The sequence below is a fragment of the Juglans microcarpa x Juglans regia genome, chromosome 7S (genome assembly GCF_004785595.1).
Source record: "Juglans microcarpa x Juglans regia isolate MS1-56 chromosome 7S, Jm3101_v1.0, whole genome shotgun sequence".
Taxonomy (NCBI): Eukaryota; Viridiplantae; Streptophyta; class Magnoliopsida; order Fagales; family Juglandaceae; genus Juglans; species Juglans microcarpa x Juglans regia.
This window is the reverse complement of record NC_054607.1, coordinates 16,090,798-16,112,359: the sequence shown is the minus strand read 5'-3', so window position 1 is coordinate 16,112,359 and position 21,562 is coordinate 16,090,798. Positions and strand designations below refer to the sequence as shown.

At 33.3% G+C, this 21,562-nt stretch overlaps 1 protein-coding gene across 1 annotated transcript; it reads left to right on the top strand.

The window, feature by feature from the left end:
* Positions 1 to 152: 152 nt before the first annotated feature.
* On the top strand, positions 153 to 9,629 carry LOC121241289 (dynein regulatory complex subunit 3). The gene is made up of 10 exons (XM_041138996.1): positions 153 to 358; positions 444 to 515; positions 609 to 701; positions 2,272 to 2,353; positions 2,499 to 2,555; positions 6,478 to 6,542; positions 6,635 to 6,730; positions 7,593 to 7,679; positions 7,780 to 7,860; positions 8,009 to 9,629. The coding sequence occupies exons 1-10, from the start codon at positions 260 to 262 to the stop codon at positions 8,768 to 8,770; spliced, it is 1,494 nt and encodes a 497-aa protein (XP_040994930.1). The 5' UTR covers positions 153 to 259; the 3' UTR covers positions 8,771 to 9,629.
* Positions 9,630 to 21,562: the final 11,933 nt, after the last annotated feature.

Genomic DNA, 21,562 nt, shown 5'->3' with positions numbered 1-21,562 from the left:
ATGATAAATTATCCACTGTTTCACAATTAATTGACAACAATGTAATAAAATAGTCGATTTTCAGATTTTTCTTTTTCACTTTAGTTTTAATTTGTTGAGTTTAAGTTTAGAAATAAATGATAAAGTTGTAAATGAATTGGTAGTGTGCTTTTTTCAGAACCTGACCTGAAACTTCAGCGACAGCCACCACTTGCAAGCGTTGTTGCAGACAATCTAGGGTTTTCCACGAGAGTGGAGACCGGAATTCACCAGACCATCTATGACTCGCTTGAGCTCCGAGCAGGTCTTGAAGGACAACGCCACCAGCGACCCCAACTCTGTTCCATCTCTTAAGCTCACTTACAGGGCTCTATCCGATGTACAGCCTCGTCCTATTCTTCACCTCAATCTCTCTCTCTCTCTCAACCATGGCACTATTTTTTACTGAAACCTTATATTTGCAGGTGTCATGCTTGAGCGAGTTCAAGATATTGGAGAAACTCGACCTCAGCTTCAACAATCTCAGTTCTCTCGAGGTTTACTTTATAACCCTAATTTACATATTTTCTTGTAATATGCATGTGTATATGAGTGATGTTTAACATAGTTTTTGAATAATGATAAATCAGGGGTTGAAGGCATGCGTCAATTTGAAGTGGTTGGCAGTTGTACAAAATAAACTGGAAAGCTTGAGAGGAATTGAAGGACTTTCTAAGCTCACTGTAAGTAGCAACAAGACTACATTATGCTAGTTCTTTTCAATCGCTATTCCTTGGTCTTCCACTTTTGTTGTATTATCATTTAATTTGAGTGTGATAACTGCTGTTTCCAATTTATATAATCCTTTAGAAATAATTGGATATTTTATTAAAAAAAATGCAAAAAGCGAAGCCCAAGTACACAACTAGTTTAGAAGAAGAACATTTAATTAATAATACTAAAGGATGAAAGTCATGTAAACTCAGCCCATTACAAACTATAAAAGCTACCCAAAGGAACATAGTATTAGAAAAAGAGAGTTTTAAGCTCCTTCAATGTCTGATCGCGATTCTTAAAATGTCTATCATTTCTTCCACTCCAAATATGCTACAATAGACAAATAGGGACCTTCTTTCACAGTGATGTAATTTTGGGCTGCCATATAACCCCCTCGAATTGGTGAAGAGATCTACTATCCTTTTGGGCATAACCCAACCCAATTCAGCTAGACTGAAAATGTCATCCTACAATATACTGAAAATTTCACAAATGGGATAAAAGGTGTTCTTGTGATTCCCTGCTCTCTTTGCACAGGCAGCACCAACTTATCACTATGATATGCTGTTTCCTTAGCTTGTCCATGATGAGAATTTTCATTAAGAAGGCAGTCTAAGCAAAAAAGGCTGCTCTCAGAGGTGCCTTAGTCTACCGAATATTCTTCCAAGGGAATGAGTTATTATCATGAGGTATAAGGACCAAATAGAAAGATTGGACAGTAAACTTCCCCTTCTTCTCCAAGAATGGTAGATTCACTGTTAGATCGTTCTATCAGAATTTGACTAGCCAAGGAAGTTTTCTTTGTCTGGACAGCTTCTTTAGGGAAGATCCTTACTATAGACAACCTAAGGAAACGTTGGATCATGGTGTTGGATTGGTGTTGCATGTGTAAGAAGAATGGGGAAACAGTAGATCACTTGCTTCTGCACTGCAAGGTAGCCAGAACCATGTGGAACAATTTTTTGTGGGAATGGGTTTAACATGGGTCGTGCCTAGAAGTCTGGGGGATTTCCTAGCAAGTTGGAGTGGAGTGGTCTCCAAGGCAATCCACAAGTGACTGCAATGTGGAAGATGGTTCCTATATGTATCATGTATGTGCTGGTGTATTTGGAGTTAGAGAAACAATAGAAGTTTTGAAGACTGCGAGAGGACAGTGGACGAATTGAAAGCTTTTTTTTTTTTTTTGAAACCTTGTTCCTTTGGGCAGGGCCAATAGAGTTGGGCTTAATGTCCATGGATGTATTTTTCGGTTGTAAATCCTAGTTAGGTATCAGAAAAAATGGAGAAAAGAACAGTTTAAATTGTTGCAGGGTCCCTGTGATGCCTTTTGAGTGTCAAGGCAAGGATCATACCTTTAGTGTTTAAGCAAGCACCTTTGGGCTGTTTTTCATTCGTCAAGTACTTCTTTCTCTTTCCTCTGTGACAAACAAGTGGCAACACGTTGTCTACCTGAAGCATCTTCTTTGCTGGTTTAAATCTAAATTGTTGAATTATGTTGGGTTCTGAAAGTCAATTTGCTTAATCTTTTGTAATCAGGTGCTAAATGCTGGAAAAAATAAGCTGAGATCAATGGATGAGGTCGGGTCCCTTTTGAGCTTACGTGCGCTAATCTTGAATGGTGAGTTTTGCAATATAATCTGCATTACCTAAATAGTTTTGAGATTTTATGTTTGTGCATGATGGCCTACACCTGTTGTGTGTGTAGTTGTGTTTTCCCTTTTTCCTTATCAAAAAACTAATCCTTCTTATTCTGGGTTATGCAGATAATGAAATCATCTCCATTTGCAGACTTGATCAAATGAAAGACTTGAATACTCTAGGTACGACTTATTATCTACATGTATATATTTGATTTCTATGTTCTATGATTTGTGAAATGATACTTGCGGTTATGATATAGAATATCCTAATTCACGAGAAATTAAAAAAAAGTGCTTTAACCAAAAAGGCTTCAATTTAGATCTCAGAATTTTTCATAACGCAATCATGTATGAAGGAATTATAACCAATCAAAAAAGATGTATGAAGGAATCATTAAAGATCTGACAATTTTTAAATTTTTATGTTACTCAGACTTAAGAAACACAAAGAAGATGTGTACAATGTAATATCCTGCAACAAAATAAGGAAAAAGATTAAATACATAATCTAGCAAATGTATGGCAATCTCATATGTGTTGTTACCTTATGGTGGGAACAAGCGACGTATGTATCAATATGGCTTTTCATTAAATAAATCCTTTTCTCTTTGCATTTATTATGGATAAGTTACTATATTCATTTTCAAGGTCCTTATTCAGTACATTATCATCATTCCTTACAAAGATCCTAGCCCACAATCTCAAAGTAGAAAAGAAAAAATAATGAAGATCTTCAAAAGAACGCTCTGTCTTCAAAACATTTCTCATTCCTTTCCAGCCATAAACACCACATTAAACACAAAGGAATCATTCTCCATCTAGCAGCAGCACATTTTCTTGCCTCAAAACCACGCCAACATGCAAGGAGATCCTCAATTTCCTTAGTATCACCCAATAGAAACATGTCCGACCAATAACCTCATTCCACAAAGACTTTGCCACCTCACAATGTAAATTACAGATTCACCATCCTTCTTGCACATGACACACCAATCAGCTATACACAAACCACCTTTTCTAAGGTTATCCGTGGTCAATACTTTCCCTAGAGCAACCACCCAATTGAAGAACGCCACCTTAGTAGGTACCTTCACCCTCCATTTAATGGTCAAATGGTTTCTCTGGCTAGCATCTAATATGGATAAGCTGTGGTTTATGCTTCTTCAGATGATATCGGCCTCGTTTATTTTCGCAAATAAGATGAGATGAGTTGAAATGAAAGTTAAATAAAATATTGTTAGAATATATTTTTTTAATTATTTTTTTGGATTTGAAAAAAGTTGAATTGTTTGTTTTATTTTGTATGGGAATTTGAAAAGGTTGTAATGATTAGATGCAATGAGAAGTTTTGTGAAAGTGAACGAGGCCATCGTGTTAGTTGATTAAACTATCTTGGGAGTTGAGTCCAAATTGGAAGTTTGGTACGGTACTTCATAAACTTGAGATTTAATGTTAATAAGGGCTAAAACCAAGAATAGGTAGTGTATATTTAGTGAAAATAGAATACAGATGGAAGAACGGTAAAACAGTAAAACTTGTTATAAGAAAAAAAAAAAGAATGAAGGAATAGCAAAACTTTATGGTCAAGAGATACTCAAATTTAATCACATTCAACATCTTGGATCAATAATTAATGAGATTGGGGAGATTGAGCTTTTGACTTGGAGTCAAAATGGGGGAGATGAATTGGAAAAGTTTGTCGGGAGGCTTGCATAACTTTAAAATACCTATTAAAAATGTTATAGGAGTGCTATAAAACCAGATATGCTGTTGGGTGCTCTAGTGTGATGCTCTAGTGTTAGGAGTTTAGGCTATCCTCATTCAAAAAATGAGGATAGTGGAAATGAGGAAGTTAAGATGGATGGGTGGGAATGCTACAAAGATAAGATTAGAAATAGTCATTGTCTGTTAAATATGAAGTGGGTGATGGTAGAAAAATATGGTTTTGGCATGACTTATGGTTGTGGGGATTGACCATGTATGGAGTCGTTTCCAGGTTTGCTTTGTATTACTTACAGTTGGAGGCATGGGTAGTGGATACCATGTGGTATTCTAATGGAACTTTTCATTGAAATTGATCTTTTATTAGATCTGTTCAGGATTGGGAGGTCTAAATGGTAATGAAGTCTTCTGAATTTTTGTACTCCCTTAAATTGAGACAAGGTGGTGAAGATAGTATTTAGTTGGTCCCTCCCAAGACGAGGAAGTTTAAAGTTAACTTGTACTATCGAACATTGTCTATCTTGAATGATTTCCATTTTCCATGGAAGAGTATGTGGAAAGTCAATTTGTCTTTGTCCTGTGTAAATGGTCTATTCCTATTGATTTCATCAATAAAATCCTTAAGTTTCTTGGTGTTGACGGTGGCTTTTGGAATGATTTTGACTTTTGATAACCTGAGGAAGAGAAATGTCATAGTGGTTGATTGTGTTACATGTGCAAAAGGAGTGGAGAATCCATAGATTACCTTCTCTATTGTGAAGTGGCAAGAGCATTATGGTCAATTATTTTAAGCTTTTTTGGAGTGGAATGGGTCATGCCTAGATGGGCGATAGAGTTGTTAGATTGTTGAAGAGGTCAATTGGAGGCTGCTCAGTTTTTTCTACTTGGAGGATGGTCCCTTTGTGTTTAATGTGGAGCATATGGAGTGAATAAAATGCAAGATGCTTTCAAGATTGTGAGATATACTTTAATATGTTTTTCCCTGGTATACTTCCTGTGTACATGGGCTATGCTTGTGTTTCTGTTAGTATGAATAAAATCTTTTACTTGTATAGAAGAAAAGAAAGATTGTGAGATGTCAGTTGAAGAGCTAAAGAATATGTTGGTAAGACCACTTATATACATGGATAGGGGCTTATGATCTCTCATTTTTTTTTTTCTTTTAACCATTGAAGAGTTTACCAATTTTTTTTTTTTTTTAATAAGTAAAAATATTTTATATATATATATATATCAATAGGGAGCAACCAAGTACACTGGATGTATACAAGAAAATACCTAGCCCATACTAGAGAGCCCTTAATGACCCCAAGCCCGAATACAATGGAATACACAAAGCCCGAATTGGAAAGGAACACACCTCCCCAACCCCAAGCCCTTATTTCCCGTAAGACTAATACTCCACCCTAAACTCCCTCTCCGATGATGTCTTCATGATGCCCTCCCTTTAGTTTTCCCTCGACTTGAGCTATCTCCCTTAGCATCGTAGTTGATTGCCCAAGAAAGATGCTTTAGCTCCCTGTTTTTCTTAAAACTTGATTTGGTTTCAAGCGAGTGGCCCGCCTCAATCGCTGTGAGTAGTGCTTTAAATTGGTCTTCACATCCTCCATATGAAAGCCCCACAATATGCTGAATCCCATTAACCTTATACAGTACCCAATCTGATGGTGAACCTGCTATATTGTTTATTGGAGGAAGAGAAACCAGGGGAACAACATTATTCCAAGACACAGTTCCCAACTGCACTTCCGACCCTAGATATTCCTCCTCACAAGGCACCAACGACAAACCCGCTATATTGTTTTCCACTTATTCTCACTCATAAAAGAGAGATTTATCTCTTGTATGCTTACAGTGTACTGGGGCTTAACCTTTATGAATCCTCATAAAGGTTAACTCAAGATAAAACACACAAGATAAAATTCTGGCTATAGATACCTGAGAAAGCATGGTCTATTTATTATGGATTGGTGCTTTATGTGCAAAAGGAATGGTGAAACTGTGGATCACCTACTTTTGACTTGAGATATTTTATCTTGTATACAAGATAAAACACATAACCAAAGATCAAACAAATTGTAATTAACTCAAAGTCCATTATGAATCCTCATCAGCTAATTGGGGTTAGTAACATGTATTCATTTTCTTTTTGAAAGTAAAATAAACCTTTTTTCTGTGTCTACCAAAAAGAATTTATGTAGTGTACAATAATTTCATAAGCCTTTTCGATTTAATGCTTTAAAAAGGGTCTCATATTCTTTGGAACATTTTCATGATTAAAGAGTTCACAGGTCACCTTAATTGCTTATGAAAATTGTTGAGAATTATTTGATTTTGGTGAGCTGAAAAATATTATTTGGCCTTTCTGATTATTATGCAGTTCTTTCTAGGAACCCGATTCGTGAAATTGGTGAGTCTCTAGTGAAGCTGAAATCTATCACAAAGGCACGTTCTCTATCCTCAGCAGTAAATTCACCCAATTACGGTTTAGGCTCTTAATTTGTTTGTTTGTTTGTTTTTTTCTTTTTGTGTTCCAGCTTTCTCTCTCTAATTGTCAACTTCAGACTATTGGCTCTACTCTCAAGTCCTGTGTTGAATTGAAAGAGCTTCGACTTGCTCACAATCAAATCTCGGTAAGTGATCCACTTGCTGGCTTGTCTCTTTGCATAGACTGCCTTTTTCAGCTGAAAACCATCCTTCAAGTTCTTCTCATGTTATTTTTTTTTTTCTTGATGAATAAGAAAACTTTTTTGAGACAAGTAACAATGTAAAGCCAAGTACATAAGAAGTATACAAATACTAAACCTAGTTACAAGTCAGGACCTAGAAAAAGAAACAAGAAAATCATGGACATTATTTCCATTAAAGACAATAGCCAAAGCCCACCGAAATAAGGTGTTAAAGAAAAAACATCTAAGTTCATCCACCGAACGTTCCTTATTTTCAAAGCATTGACTATTCCTCTTGACCCATATGCACCAGACAAGCAATAAAGGGATCGAGTTCCAAATAGCGGCAATTTGCAAATTACCCCTTAAACCTCTCCAACAAGCAAAAAGATCCACCGCCCTCCTAGGCCCCAAGCCATTATGCTCCTACTAAACACTTCATATAGCATAACACCGTAGCCACCTCAGTGTACTAATAAATGATCTACTGATTCTCCAGATCTTTTACATAAGAAACACCATCCATAACAATTAAACCACGCCTCCTGAGATTGTCCAAAGTCAGAATTTTCCCTAAAGAAGCAGACCAACCAAAGAACGCAACCTTTGAAGGCACCTTGCACTTCCAAGGAAAAGATTGTACCACATTGGGCCTAGACAGCATCATGTACAAAGAACGAACTGAAAACTTATTATGAATCCAGACCATCTTATCACTCACATCGAGATTAACCTATTCTTGCTTAGGTCTATATCTGTAATTTCTTGCTTAGGTTTTACATGCTCATCGAGATTAACCAATTCTCTTCTTGGCGGAACTGGTCAGACTCTCCCAGATGAGTTAGCTCGAAATAAGAAACTCCAGAATCTGGACTTAGGAAATAATGTCCTTTTAAGGTGGTCCAATCTGAAGGTTAGACATGAAGCTGAAACTGTTGTTCTCTTCTATTTTGGTTTTTTAATTTTTAATTTTTCAGAAACACCGAAGTATCTCAGAAGATGCTAAATTGTAGGTGTTGACTTCACTAGCTAATCTGAGAAATCTCAATCTACAAGGAAACCCTGTTTCTGAAAGAGAGGAACTAACGAAAAAGGTAACAATCTCAATCTAAGTCCAACTTTTATTTCTTTTTCTAAATATGTTGTATATGTCCTGTACATTTGGGCTATGCCTGTTGCATTTTTCATTAAATTTTTTGATATCATGTAAAACAAGTACTAATTTTCTGTCTTTAATTGCAGATAAAAAATGCACTGCCGAACTTGAAGATATTCAATGCTAAACCAACAGATAAATACACCAAGAATGAGGATAGTGAGATGGATGATAAAGTTGATTATTCAGTAAATGCTAGTAACAAGCTTGAAGTTCCAAGGGAAGAGAGAAGAGATGGCATCGGGAAAATTAATTCCAAACATCATCTGATGGATGGCAAAGATGATCGTCTTGATGATGCTAAAGGTGTTGATGTGAAGAAGAAATTGAAGCGGAATATGCAGGAAACAAATGACAATGTCTCAGAAAAAGAAGTTTTAATTTGTAAGGATGAGAAAAGAGATGAAATCAGAAGAAACTATGTCAAGGATCGAAGTGAAGACAGTACTGATAATGCTAGAGATCTTGATGTAGAAAAGAAATCAAGGAAGAAAAAGCAGAAGATTGGAATGCTGTCGCAGAAAGAAGTTGAAGTACATCCGGAGGTTGTTGGGGAGGTCGAAAAGAAACTAAAGAAGAAAACGAAGGTGGAGAAAGGTGAATTTAATGTTATTGATGATCCAGATGTTTCTTTTGTGGAGCTTTTCGCTGCTGACAGTGCAGGAATTCCCAAATATGACTATGAAAAGAAGATAATTGACAACACTACTCAGGACACGGTGGGTGGCTTAGTTACCTTCTCTGTAAAAAAAAAGAAAGCTAAACACCATGGCTCGGGACCTTCACTAGATTTATACCCTAGAGTTGAAATTGGAATGGGGGGAGCATCAACATGGGGCGATGAATGATAATTCTGCGCTGGAGCCATGCAAGTGCTTTTAGGCTTCTGGGCTCCCATGATTCAGTTAAGGTAGTGTTCAAATTACACCTCTTGCAAGATTTGGTTTCATATTCAATGGTGCGCTTTGATTTCATGCCTATTCTACCTTAGTTGTGGAAATGGGGTCGAGACACAAATCTTTGGACCACTTTCTGAGGCTTCCTTTCTGTTGACTACCTTGCCTGCAGGCACTTGACAATCTAACATCACACCAGTCATGGATTTCACTCTGCTTGGAGATTGAATAGTTGAAACAGCCTGGTTCTGCTTTCTGGTTAGCCTGGGTGATGTAAGGCCGGCGGTAGATACTAGGTCCGTCGTCAAATGTGTTGCATTCATGGGAGGAATGCATTTTCATTTTCAATTAACCTTTTTTTCCGAAACTTTTCACAAGGCTTGACAGAAGGGCTTTATTTAGCCAAGCATATGGTTGAATTGGTGACATCAGAGGATGTAACAACACTAGTTTTTTGCGACTATACTCTCCTCCGCCCTCTATCGGAATTGGTTAATTGATTAAACACCACAAAAGAGGGAGGGTGCAGGTCATAAGTTTTCAAATTTAGAACTGTGGACAAGAGGTGTGGACACCCACCAGCATAGATAGTTTAGTCTTAAGGCTTTAATTAGTGGAATTATTGTCACAGATTTTAGTGATATAGTGTGCTGTTGATGGAATACATTAGATATTATGAACTGAGGTGATAATGGATGCGTACTTGCCATAAACCAAGTGAAACAATGAGAAGATGTCCCCGTACGTTTGTGTTGGGTATGCTTTTATTATGGACATATATGAATGACTTGATGAAGAAGCTTTGAAATCTTGCTTGAAGTTTCGGATCCTTTCGTAGGAGCAGTAAATAAATGGATTTTTACCACATGCATGCAATCCTCTCATACGTACCTAGATTTTTTTTTTTTTTTTTTCTTTTCTTTCTTGAGGGATGTTTCGAACTCCAACTTCTATTTTGGAAGATGAGGTTATGTCAAAAAAAAAAAAAAAACAAAAAAAAAAGTTAATGTCATTGTTTTTCAGTTGACGACTTTGTATTTTTTGTAATTTTTTATTATTATTTTAAGTTAAAATTATTATGTAGTTTCTCTTTATAATTTTCTAAAACGTAAATAAAATTAACATTTCATTGAAGACAACATAAGCGATATAGAAATATGTAGACGTAATAAGCCAATTAAATATGAAATCGTGAAAAAAATATATGAAATCAATTCAAAACAATTTAATTAGATTAAGATTTATTTGAAAATTTTAAGAGATGCAAATGAGGGAAACTGTTCTGTATTATACGCCAGTTCGATTCATTTTTCGCAAAATATGTTGGATTTTTTTAGCAACTCACCAACCACATAAAAATAGACCTCTTATTTTGATAGAGACAATACTATATTTTTTTTAAAAAAATTATATATATAGGTAATTCTATATATAATCATGGAATATAGTCTCTGAATAGTTCATTTAAAAAAAAGTAGGGACTATTATTAAAAAAATAATTATTTTCATTTATGTATCAAATTTACTTATTTTTTTCAAAAGATGTGTTGGATTGCACACTCTAAAATTATAAATATTATTATTTTTATATATTTAGTTATATATTAAAATAATTATTTTTATTTTTTTCATTCATTTTCTTTATACTCTTAAATATTTTAAAAAAATTGACAATCATTAAAAAAATACTTTAATTATAAAAAAAAAATGTGACTCAACTGTCGGTGAGCGTAGATTTTTCATATATGATACAAAGATAGATATGAAAGCTGACGCGGAATAGTCACTAGTTGGAGTGGTCGAGTCAACTTTTGTAGCAAAACGTGTTTAATCTTATCTTTCTAATTTAAGATCATGTAAAGCGTGACTATATATACATGTACGTACATATATATATATATATGAGCAGTGCTAGGCTGTCGCCAATATTGACAGTTGGGTGTGCTGCCGCCTAGGATAAATTTATTTTTTAATTTTTTTTAATTTTTCAATTTATATTTTTTTTATCATTTTAAAATATTTTTAAAAAATTTAAAAATAGATCAATACATTAATAATTACTTCTTTAATTATTAAAAAAATTAAAAATAAAGTAAAATGTATGAGATGTCCAAATAATTTGTCACAGTAATATTTTCCCGTATATATATATATATATATATATATATATATATATATATATATTCTTAATTGGTTGTGCAGTATTAAATGCAATTTAGTTATGGCCTGGAACACTCACAAGAATCAGAAAAAGAAAAGGGAAAAAAATCACTTCTTGGATCAATAATTGATTAGGAATAAAACCTCACTTTTGTACTAATAAATTTTTTTCAAATTTTAACTTTTTTTTTTTTTTATATTTATTTTGAATACTAATTTTCAAAATATTATAAGAGAAATGCTGCTCTGCCCTATGATTTTGTCCTTTCATTTTAACTGTTTATATATTTTATTTTTTATAATTTTTTTACTTAATAATTAAGAAAGTGATTATTAGTGAATTAATATATTTTTTTTAAATGTTTCAAAAATGTTTGAAAGAAAAAAAAGTACAAATACATTAAGGACACACCCAACAATACATTTTGGATGACTGAGTAGCATTGTCCATATTATAATACTCAAAAGATAAGAGAATAAGTTATCAAATATATAAGATAACTGATCATTAGCTATTGATATTTAAAAATAAAAACTAAAGAAAGAGGTTTTTGCTACCATATGTTTAGTTTATTTTCTTATTCTCTTTCCTAATTTCCTTCCACCTTTCTTTGAACCTGCAAAAAGAAAAATAAAATAAGATTAATTTGTTTATAAATAATGATGAGTTTCCTATCATATTAAAAATTACTTCAACGTGGAGGACATTTTTAATTTAATTTCTTAAAAAAGAATATAAATCTTCATTTTGAAAAAATCTATTTGCAAAATTGTATATTTGACACACTGATGTGAAAAATTTCTACATCAATTAACATAAAATTAGTATTAGGGGAGGTTTGGATACAAAAAACCATTGAACTCATTTCATCTCATCTTTTTTTTTTTATTTAATCAATACAACTTTTTTAAATTCTCATTTAAAATATAACAAACAATTCAAAGTTTTTAAATTTTAAAATAATAATAATATAAAAAAATAATATTATAATAATATTTTATTGATCAGCTTTAATTTTTATCTCAATTCATATCATCTCAACTCACTATCGTTCCTCTAATATCGGACGTGAAAAAATACCGAGTCAAAGAACAGCTTCGCGCCCATCCTTATCATCGATTTCAATATATATCAGAAGCAGCTTCTTGGTGGCTGTCCATGTCGGTTTGGTTCCAAGTGTTGGATTAATGGAATTTCAGTTGGAAGAATGCAATGCACCAAAATCGTCATAACCACTTCTTTTCTTCCACACTCCCTAGCAACTTGTCTAAACATGCATGTATGATCGAGACTGGAGTACTCCCCTTTTACTATTCTAAAATTGGTTCAAAATTTACCTAATATTTTACTATAAGTCGTACATTTAAAATTCTTCACAATGATTTACTTTAAAATTCAATTACTTCATTTATATTTTAATTGAATTGAAGGACGCGATTACTCTAATCTTTCAAATATATCGCTCAAAGTTATCGTTAATATATTTATGTATTTTTTTAAATATTAAAATAAATAAATAAATACACTAACGATAACTTTAAACGATATATTTAATAGGACAACGTAACATTTTCCGTATATTAAAACTGCTTAAAAGTAAAACGTCCAATACAAAAACTTAAAAGTAATTTGGTTTTGAAATAAAGCACAGTGACTACTCTTACATTTGACCCTTTAGATAAATTAGAATGAAAAATATATTATTATTTAGCTATAGGCACCTTGATTTGTTAGTAATGCTAAAAAAAATATCGTTCTAATCCCAAGCATTTGATAATATGTGTATGTGAGCACTAGCATTAAATTATACATCTATATATACATCTATGTATTTATTTAATATGATTTTAAATTAGATTACATTAGATTATGTATATCTAAAAATTTGTAAAGTATTTTTATAAATTTGAACATGCGTTATTCACTTTTTAAATCTTATTTTATTATTTTTTTTCTCTCCTCCCCCTCTCTTTCTCTCCACCAATGGAAATAAACCTTCTCTCGAACATTTTTCTTTTTTTGTTCTCTTGACACTAACGGAAAGAAATTCAAAAGAAAAAAATAATTTTAGAAAATAAATAAATAATAATATTTCTTTATTATTTAACTCAAAAATACATAATTCAATATAAAATTTTTTCTTGATATAAAAAAAAGTGATTTTATATATGTATGTAGAGAAACTAATTCAGTGCTTAAAATAAAATAAAAATCTTGATCCTATCTGTTTATGTTCACATTTCGAGAAACAAAAGTCATTGTCACCGCAATTTGCAGCCATTATCAGATGGACATAATATTATAATAATAATAATAATAATAATAATAATAATATACCTTTCAAATTGTATTGCATATCCACCTCGTGACTTTTATAAATAATATATGTATATGATCTGAAATGATAATGCGACAACTGATTAACAACTGTTCCACAATTATTTGATTATGCAGTAGTAGAATAGTAATGATATAGTTATCATTGTATCACTATTCTATATATATATAAAAATATTATTGGAAGAAGTTACTATTTATAACAGTCATTTTTGCACACATTATATGGTAAAATCTACATCACATATTTCTTAAATTTAAAATTAAAGATGGATGAGAGAGAGCTGATAAGAGAGAACGGAAATGAGAGAGAGAGCAGAGATGAGAGAGAGAGAGCGGAGATGAGAGAGAGGACGACGAGGGAGAGATGATGAGAAAGAGGTCGAGATGAGAGAGAGAGTCGAGGAGAGAGAGAGAGTCGGTGAGAGAGAGAATTGAGATGAGAGAGAGTCGATGAGAGAGAGAGAACTGAGATGAGAGAGACGATGAGGGATGAGAGAGACGCTGATGAGAGAGAGAGGTGAACAAAATTATTTCGCAAAATTTACATAAAGGATATATGTGACTATTTTTGTTACAACCGGGAAAAATCATGGCACCGCATAGTTTCAATAAAAATATTCACTCACATAGGGAACTACTTATGTATCGAGGGTAAGGAAAACTGATCCATGCATGCAATCCATTGGATACAAAACGAACTACGGTCAAGTCCATTGGAAGTTTATTGCCAAGAGATAAAATTAGAATAGGTTGTCTGACATACATTTTAAAGTGATATTTATATATAATATAAATAGAACTCAGTTACTTTTTTTAAAAATAAGGAGACTTGTATAAAAGAGGGGGTCACTATAATTACGGGAGAATCTAACAAATCTATCGAGAAAGACTTGTCTACACTCTAGAGACTCTCTCTCTTTTCACCTCCAAACGACCTATGAATGTAGGTTTAATGTCGAACCACACAAATCTTTGTATTTCTTTTTTCTTTTTTTTTTCCTTATATTTTATATGCTTTATTGATTATTTATTTTATGTATGAACATTAGAGCACCGTATCAACGCCAAATACATTATTGTGGGCTATCTCACTGTATTGTTAGGCTCCGGCCATGTCGAAAAATTGTATGAACGGTTTGGCTATGGGATCCACAAATCACTCCCAAAACAAAAAGTCGCAAGACCCAACAAAAACCAATTCCACACGAAGGAGGCATTGCACTCAATGGAGGATTACAAAGAGAGAAGGAATAGAGTTCCAGATTAAAAAGGAAACCATGCCAAGACATCTACGAAGATAAGTCTCTTATCACTCTATTTATTTTACGATTATTCAAGTGGCGAGCATTGTGGCATGCATGGTATGTCCATGCACACAACTATAGGGGAGAGCATGAACATGCCTCTGAGCAATACGAAGGAGGCATTGCACTCAATGGAGGATTACAAAGAGAGAGAAGGAATAGAGTTCTAGATTAAAAAGGAAACCACGCCAAACATCTACGAAGATAAGTCCCTTATCACTCTATTTATTTTATGATTATTCAAGTGGCGAGCACTGTGGCATGCATAGTATGTCCATGCACACAACTCCAGGAGTGAGCATGAAGCTCGCCCCAAAGCAACACGTGGGGCAAGCAATAGGGGCGTAAAAATAACCGGCAAATTGGTTGGACTAGACCGTAAACGGTTTATTAAGAATCAAAACCAATTTGATACCAATTTTCTTATTTTGAAAACCGGTTTGAACTGAACTAGACAGATATATATATTTATATATATATATATATATTTAATTTTAGTTATTTATATTATATATAAAATATTACGTGCTAAATTGCTAATTAATATGATAGAGAATTTTAATCTTATTATGCATGTCTATTAATCTTATAACATAAAATTAATATGACTAACATAAAACTAATCTTAAAAGTTTTAAGATAACATTTGATTTATGATATAACATAAATCTTATATTTTTAATATAACATTTGAATTTTGATATTAATATATAAATTTTAATTTTATAACTTTTTAGCTAAAAATTATAAAATGAGGGATATGTGTCAATCACTTGCTAAAGTTTTGTTAAACTATAATTTTGTTTATCCGTAAAACTGAGAAAACCTGATCGGACCAGACCAAAACCGAACAAATCAGATATTCTGATTTTGGTGATTAATCGGTCCAGTATTGGTTTCAAAATTTTCAAAATTGGTAGATACCGGTTCGATTCAACAAAATGTCCAAAACCAAACTAAATCGAACCAGTTACACCCTTAGTGAGCAATGAAGCTCGACCTGAGCAACAAGCGTGGTCGGACACTCAACCTGTGCACATCATGGCAAGTAATGCATGTGCATGGAGAATTCAATGTGAGCGAGAAAGCCTACTCACGAGAGAGCAATAGCTCACCTCTAGCAACAAGGAGGCTTCGAGCGAGCAATTGTGCTAACCCTAAGCAATATGGTCCAAGCACTTTGCCCGCTTGGACTAGAAAACCCAAGGAGGGCGATAAAGCTCACCAGTGCTTGGAACACAAAGTAGGGTGAACAAAAAACTCTAATCGTGAATAATAATACTGAACACAAAGCAGGGCGAGTAATAACACTGAGCACAAAGCACAATGAGCAATGGACCTCATCCCAAGCGCCATATGTGGCGAGCTATTAGCTCACTTGCTCATGGTGCATCAAGTAGCGAGCAATGTAGCCCACCCTTAAGCAATGAGGGGACTTCATGCTAGCAATCATGCTCACCCTGAGTAACAAAGGTTCGGCCTGAGCAAGATGGAAAGATTATGCTGAGCAACAATACTCACCTCCCGAGAATAAAGGACCATGCTAAAACAATGCTCACACTATAACAAGAAGGAAGGACTAAGCCGAATAATAATACTCATCCCCTAAGCAATAAATAATTGCAGCAAACAAAAATGCTTGTTCCCAAGCAACAAGGAAGGACTGAGCAAAGTAACAATTTGCCCCTCGAGACACAAGGAGACTTGGATGAGTAAGAATGCTCACCCGAGAGTGAAAAAAAAAAAGAGAAAAGAAAAAAAATTGCTCCTTGGAATTAATTCTACAAAGCTCTAAAAGAGAATGGACAAAAAAGTTGATAAAACACACTTTGCTAGTCGATCTTAATCAAGAAACACTCGAGCATCCTAAGCTCAAAGAGGACACGTAAGCAGGACAAATCACAACAAAGATCACTCGAAGCTAACAAACCACAATCAAGAAAAAATCATTCAGAGGAGAACAATCCATGTCAAGCAAAAACTGAAAGCAACAACTAAAGGGCTTGAGTTTGCCACCTTGAGACTGGTTATTTGAGTTTTATTTTCATTCATAAATTTGGTTTTTGAAAAATTTTTCCATAAAACTTCTCAGATCTCCACAAGATTCCCAATGAATGAATAAGTAAGAATGTAAAAAATGGACAAATGGCACACTTTGCTTGCGAATCGTAGCCAAAATCAAGTTTAGGCTATCTAGATTCTAAACAAGATCCCAAGTCAAGTAAATGGAATAAAGAGGACACACAATGATGATCAACCCTAGCCAAACAAAAAGCATGGAAACCTGGCCACCTAACCTAGAGCACAAGTTGCGGGGTCGCCCTTGAGCATCGTTCAAGCAACTCGGCTCCCCCATCTTCACCATAACATACTGCCAGAAAGCACTCACTTGGGTGCTCCAGACTTCATTATCACCAAGGCAAGGCCACCCTCAAGCTCCACACTCCAACAAAAAGAAAGAAAAGGAGGAAAAATTCGAATAATGTGATTGAAATATACTTGAGCACTACAGAACAAATTCTTACCAAACATCAGGCCACTTGACTTAGGCTTGTAAGTCTCAAACTCATGGTTTGTTTTATTTACACTTCCTAGTTTGACTTTTGGTGAAAATTTATCAGAGTAGTTTGGCTGCCCTAGAGTCAAGCACTCGGCCCCCCTGCAAAACAGGCAACCAAGGTTAACGCATGTGCATCCGACCAAGGTTAACACTTGCATGACAATAGCAGTCGAACAAGCCTCCCACCACGATAGTGGTCGAACAGGTCTCCTACTACCTCAGTGTGAAATGTTAGCACACACGCATGTAACCGAGTTTAACGCCCTTGCCATTATCGCCGCTAGAGGGTTACCTCCGGGAATGAGCCTATGAGCTCTCTAACTACCTCATGTGGATTGCATTCGTGATTGAGTTGATGAGGCTATGAGCTCCTTGACTACTTAAACACATGTTACAATAAACAAACTCTGACTTTAATACCATAACAGCAACACAACTTGGAAACTACCTCAGACGGCAAGAAATCTACTAGCACCAATGAAAACAAAACGATCGCCAAATACAAAATATGTGCTCTTAATGAACAATCATACGCTTGGTTATTAGATTTACACTTACACAAACAAACATCCTAGAGGCTCATCCTCAAAGGCCCTTACAAGTATTTAAAAGTCTCATTGAGGTCCGTCCTTGAAGATTTTTATTACATCACACAATAACGGAAAATCAAAGACAAGTTCTCATAGACATTCTCTATCATTGTTGACTCTTATTGGATAAGTCAACCTTAATAATAACAGGTTTATGTTGGATACAAAATGAGCTGGGGTATAGCCTTGCCAAGAATAAAAGAAAGAGATTAGACAAGGACTAGATAAAATCAAAAAATGAAGGAGACCTCTGTAAAAAAAAAAAAAAAAAACAAAAAAAAGGGGGGGGGGGGGGGGGGGGGGGTGGACCTCTACAAACATGAGAGAATCTGATAATTCTACAAGGACAAACTTCTCTACACTTTCTTGGGTCTCTCCCTCTCTCCAGATTTTTATTGGGACAGCTTATTCTTCAACCTCTTTTCAAGCCTATTTTCTCTACTATATTAAGAATTATGTGAGGCCATGAGGAGCTCATGTACAATCATCAAACCTAGTGTATTTTTCTCCGGACAATATGTGAACGTAGATTTTATGTCGAACTACGTAAATCTCTATAGCTTTCTTTATTTATATTTTATATGTTTTATCGGTTATTTATTTCTTGTAAGTATATTTAAGCACCATTTCAACGCTCAAGCCATCATCATGGATCATTCGGCATTATTGGGCTCGGGCCATGCCGAAAAATTGCATCAATACAAGCAATCTCAAAAAAATAGTTTTTCTGATCTCCCTTCGACCATATATCATAATAATTTTCATATGGACATTATCAGTCTTTTTGCGCATTGGTCCATCTATAAACATTACGGTTCGATGAACAAATTACTACAATGTTAAACTATGATGTTTAGTCAGGATGTCGATCCCAAGACATCAACTAATAATAGAGACATATAATATGGTTGGCGTGTCAATAATGACACAATAGAAATATGCAGATCAGAAATTAATTATTATTACAATTAGAATCCAATAAAAAAAAAAAAATCAGAGAAATGCATGATGTATCGATCTATCAATAAAAATATTCAGTCACATGGGAGCTGCTTCCTCTCTCTGGAGATTCTCTTTTCTGTCATAGCATCAACAAGTTACAAGATAGATCACCTTCTTTTATCTGCGACACAGGAAATTCATTACATTTCAATGCATAGAAACAAAATCTGTCATTAATTTTATGGGTAAGGCTATTCTGCCGCTCAGCATTTACCGTTGGATTTGCCGCCAAAGTTTATTTTATTTTTTATTTTTTTTACTTTTAACTTTTAACTTTTTACATTTTTTTAATATATTTAAATATTTTTAAAAAATAAAAAAAATATTAATATATTTAAAATCATTTCTTTAATCACTATGTAAAAAAAAAATTAACCAGCAGTCAATTAGGGCAATCAAACTAAGTGACAAAGAAACTTTTTCCTAATTTTATAAGTAGTGACATTTTAAAATCTATCTTTTAAATTAAATTATGTCTCATGAATGACGTGCGATATAAAGATTTCGAATAGAGTTATTCTAATTTTATGTCAAGAGATTTAAAACTTTTTTTTTTATTTTTTTGTATTTTTTAGTACTTTCAGAGCTCAACAACCAAATTAAAGTGCTTGGAATCATGATATAATCATATAAACACCACCAATAATTAGGAATTTTTTTTTTTTATTTTGATTTTTATGTCACCGACTTAGACAAATGCATGCATGGTTAATTCATCTTTGAAGTAATTAATTGGACTCTTCCGATCACCGGCCTAAGCCGGAGTGCCTGTCGCATTGAAGCTGGATTTGCGTAAATGGCATGCGTCAGATCATCAGAAAAATTCCTCCTCCAGCTCCAACATGCCGTCTAAGTCGTTTGTTTTAGCGGAAGATATTAGATGAATTGAGATTAAAATTAAAAATTAAATAAAATATTGTTAAAATATATTTTATTAATATTATTTTTATTTTGAGATTTGGAAATTTTGAATTATTTATTTTATTTTGTATAAAAATTTGAAAAAATTATAATGATTAGATGAAATGAGATGAGTTGTGAAAATAAACGAAACATAAATAACTTTTTTTTTAAAAAAATCTTCTTTTATTTATAATAAAGAAAAATAAATGAGAGAAAAAAATAAAATAACCGGATAATATATATATATATATATATATGTTTATCTTATTTTTTGCTTTTTTTGTTTTTTTGTTTTTTTTTTGTTTTTTTGAAACCTTTATTTTTTGTTATCTCTATTATTAATGCAGAATATTTTAAATATTTATCCATTTACGTAGCATATATTTAAAATAAGGTGCATTAATAGTTGTCAATTAATGCAAAAGAGTGAAGTACCATAGTTTGAATGTCAATTATAAGGTCCGTTTGTCAATATAAATGTTCTTAAATATTTTTCATATATTCTTAAATATTTTCTTTTTTAAACATTACTCAAATATAAGATATTTTTTAATTTTAAATATTAATTTTTTTTTCATCTACTTATTATAACTTTACCAAATTACTAGACAAAACACAAAAAACAAAACTAGTTTTTCAAATTTCAAAACAAACTAACATTTAAATAATTTTTTAACTTTATAATATTTTTATTCAGAATATGTTAAGTATAAGCCTCAAATAAACAAGTCTTGCATATTTTATAAAAAAAATAGGTCCACTAAAAAATATGGTATTTTTTACATTTTTTCAAAGTGAGGTCTACTTTTTTATAAAAGCACGTGCGAGACTTGTCTATTTGGAATTTATATAAATAATTTCTCTTTTATTCAACTTTTTCTCTCTATTTTTTCAAAATCCATAAAATATTTTAACTCAAATAATTTCATTATTATTCACATATAAGTAATCAAACATGACATAAAATGTATTGAATTCATACAAAAGTAGAGTTCCGTTTGGATATGAGAAGTGTTTCATTCCATCTAATCTCATCATTATAAATTTATCATATTTTCACACAAAATATAATAAATAATTTAATTTTTTTAAATTTTAAAATAATAATAATATTAAAAAATTATATTTTAATAATATTTATTTAACTTTTATCTCAAACACATTTCTATCTTTTAACTTAGAATCCAAACGGCACTAGAGAACAATGTGTACCCATCTCTTTGCATATGAAAGACCAGGATAAAACACCTGGTTAAAAAAGTTGGGCAATCTCACCACGTGGCGTCACTCTTTTTTTTGATAATTGATAACGCGTCACTCTTATCTATATAGGTATCGAGAACTTGATACCAACTCCCGACAGCAGCCGCATTATTAGATGTCTTCAAAATTCTTGCTAATTCTATTGCTCAATCCTTCAAAATGAAATAATTAAAGTGAATGAGAAAAAAGTAGTCCTATTTATAAATAAGAAGGAAGGAATCAAGATATAAAGAGATTTTATAAAATTAAATTTATAAATTTAAGAAGCTTTTGTAACATATTAAATTTATTTTACAATAAAAATAATTTTATAATTTAACGTATCGCATCAACATCAAATTACATTAGTTTGTTAATTATTTTTATAGAAGAATGCTATATATCAGTTAGGGCTGAGCAAAAATCCGACAATCCGACAATCCGACTCCGAATCCGACTCCGCTCCGGCTCCGTTCCGAGTCCGCTCCGACTCCGACTTGTCGGAGTCGGAGTCGGAGTTTTTTCCCTATTAGAAGTCGGAGTCGGAGTCGGAGTCGGAGTCATTGAAGAACCGACTCCGACTCCGCTCCGATCCGCCTCCGAAAATCCGCCTCCGCCTCCGACTTGGTCCTCCGACTCTGC

Excerpts from the sequence above, each read along its gene's own strand:
- LOC121241289 (XM_041138996.1), top strand. The coding sequence starts at position 260 with ATGACTCGCTTGAGCTCCGAGCAGGTCTTGAAGGACAACGCCACCAGC. Across the intron at positions 359-443 it reads CTTACAGGGCTCTATCCGAT|GTGTCATGCTTGAGCGAGTT; the intron begins GTACAGCCTCGT and ends TTATATTTGCAG. Across the intron at positions 2,556-6,477 it reads GAAAGACTTGAATACTCTAG|TTCTTTCTAGGAACCCGATT; the intron begins GTACGACTTATT and ends ATTATTATGCAG.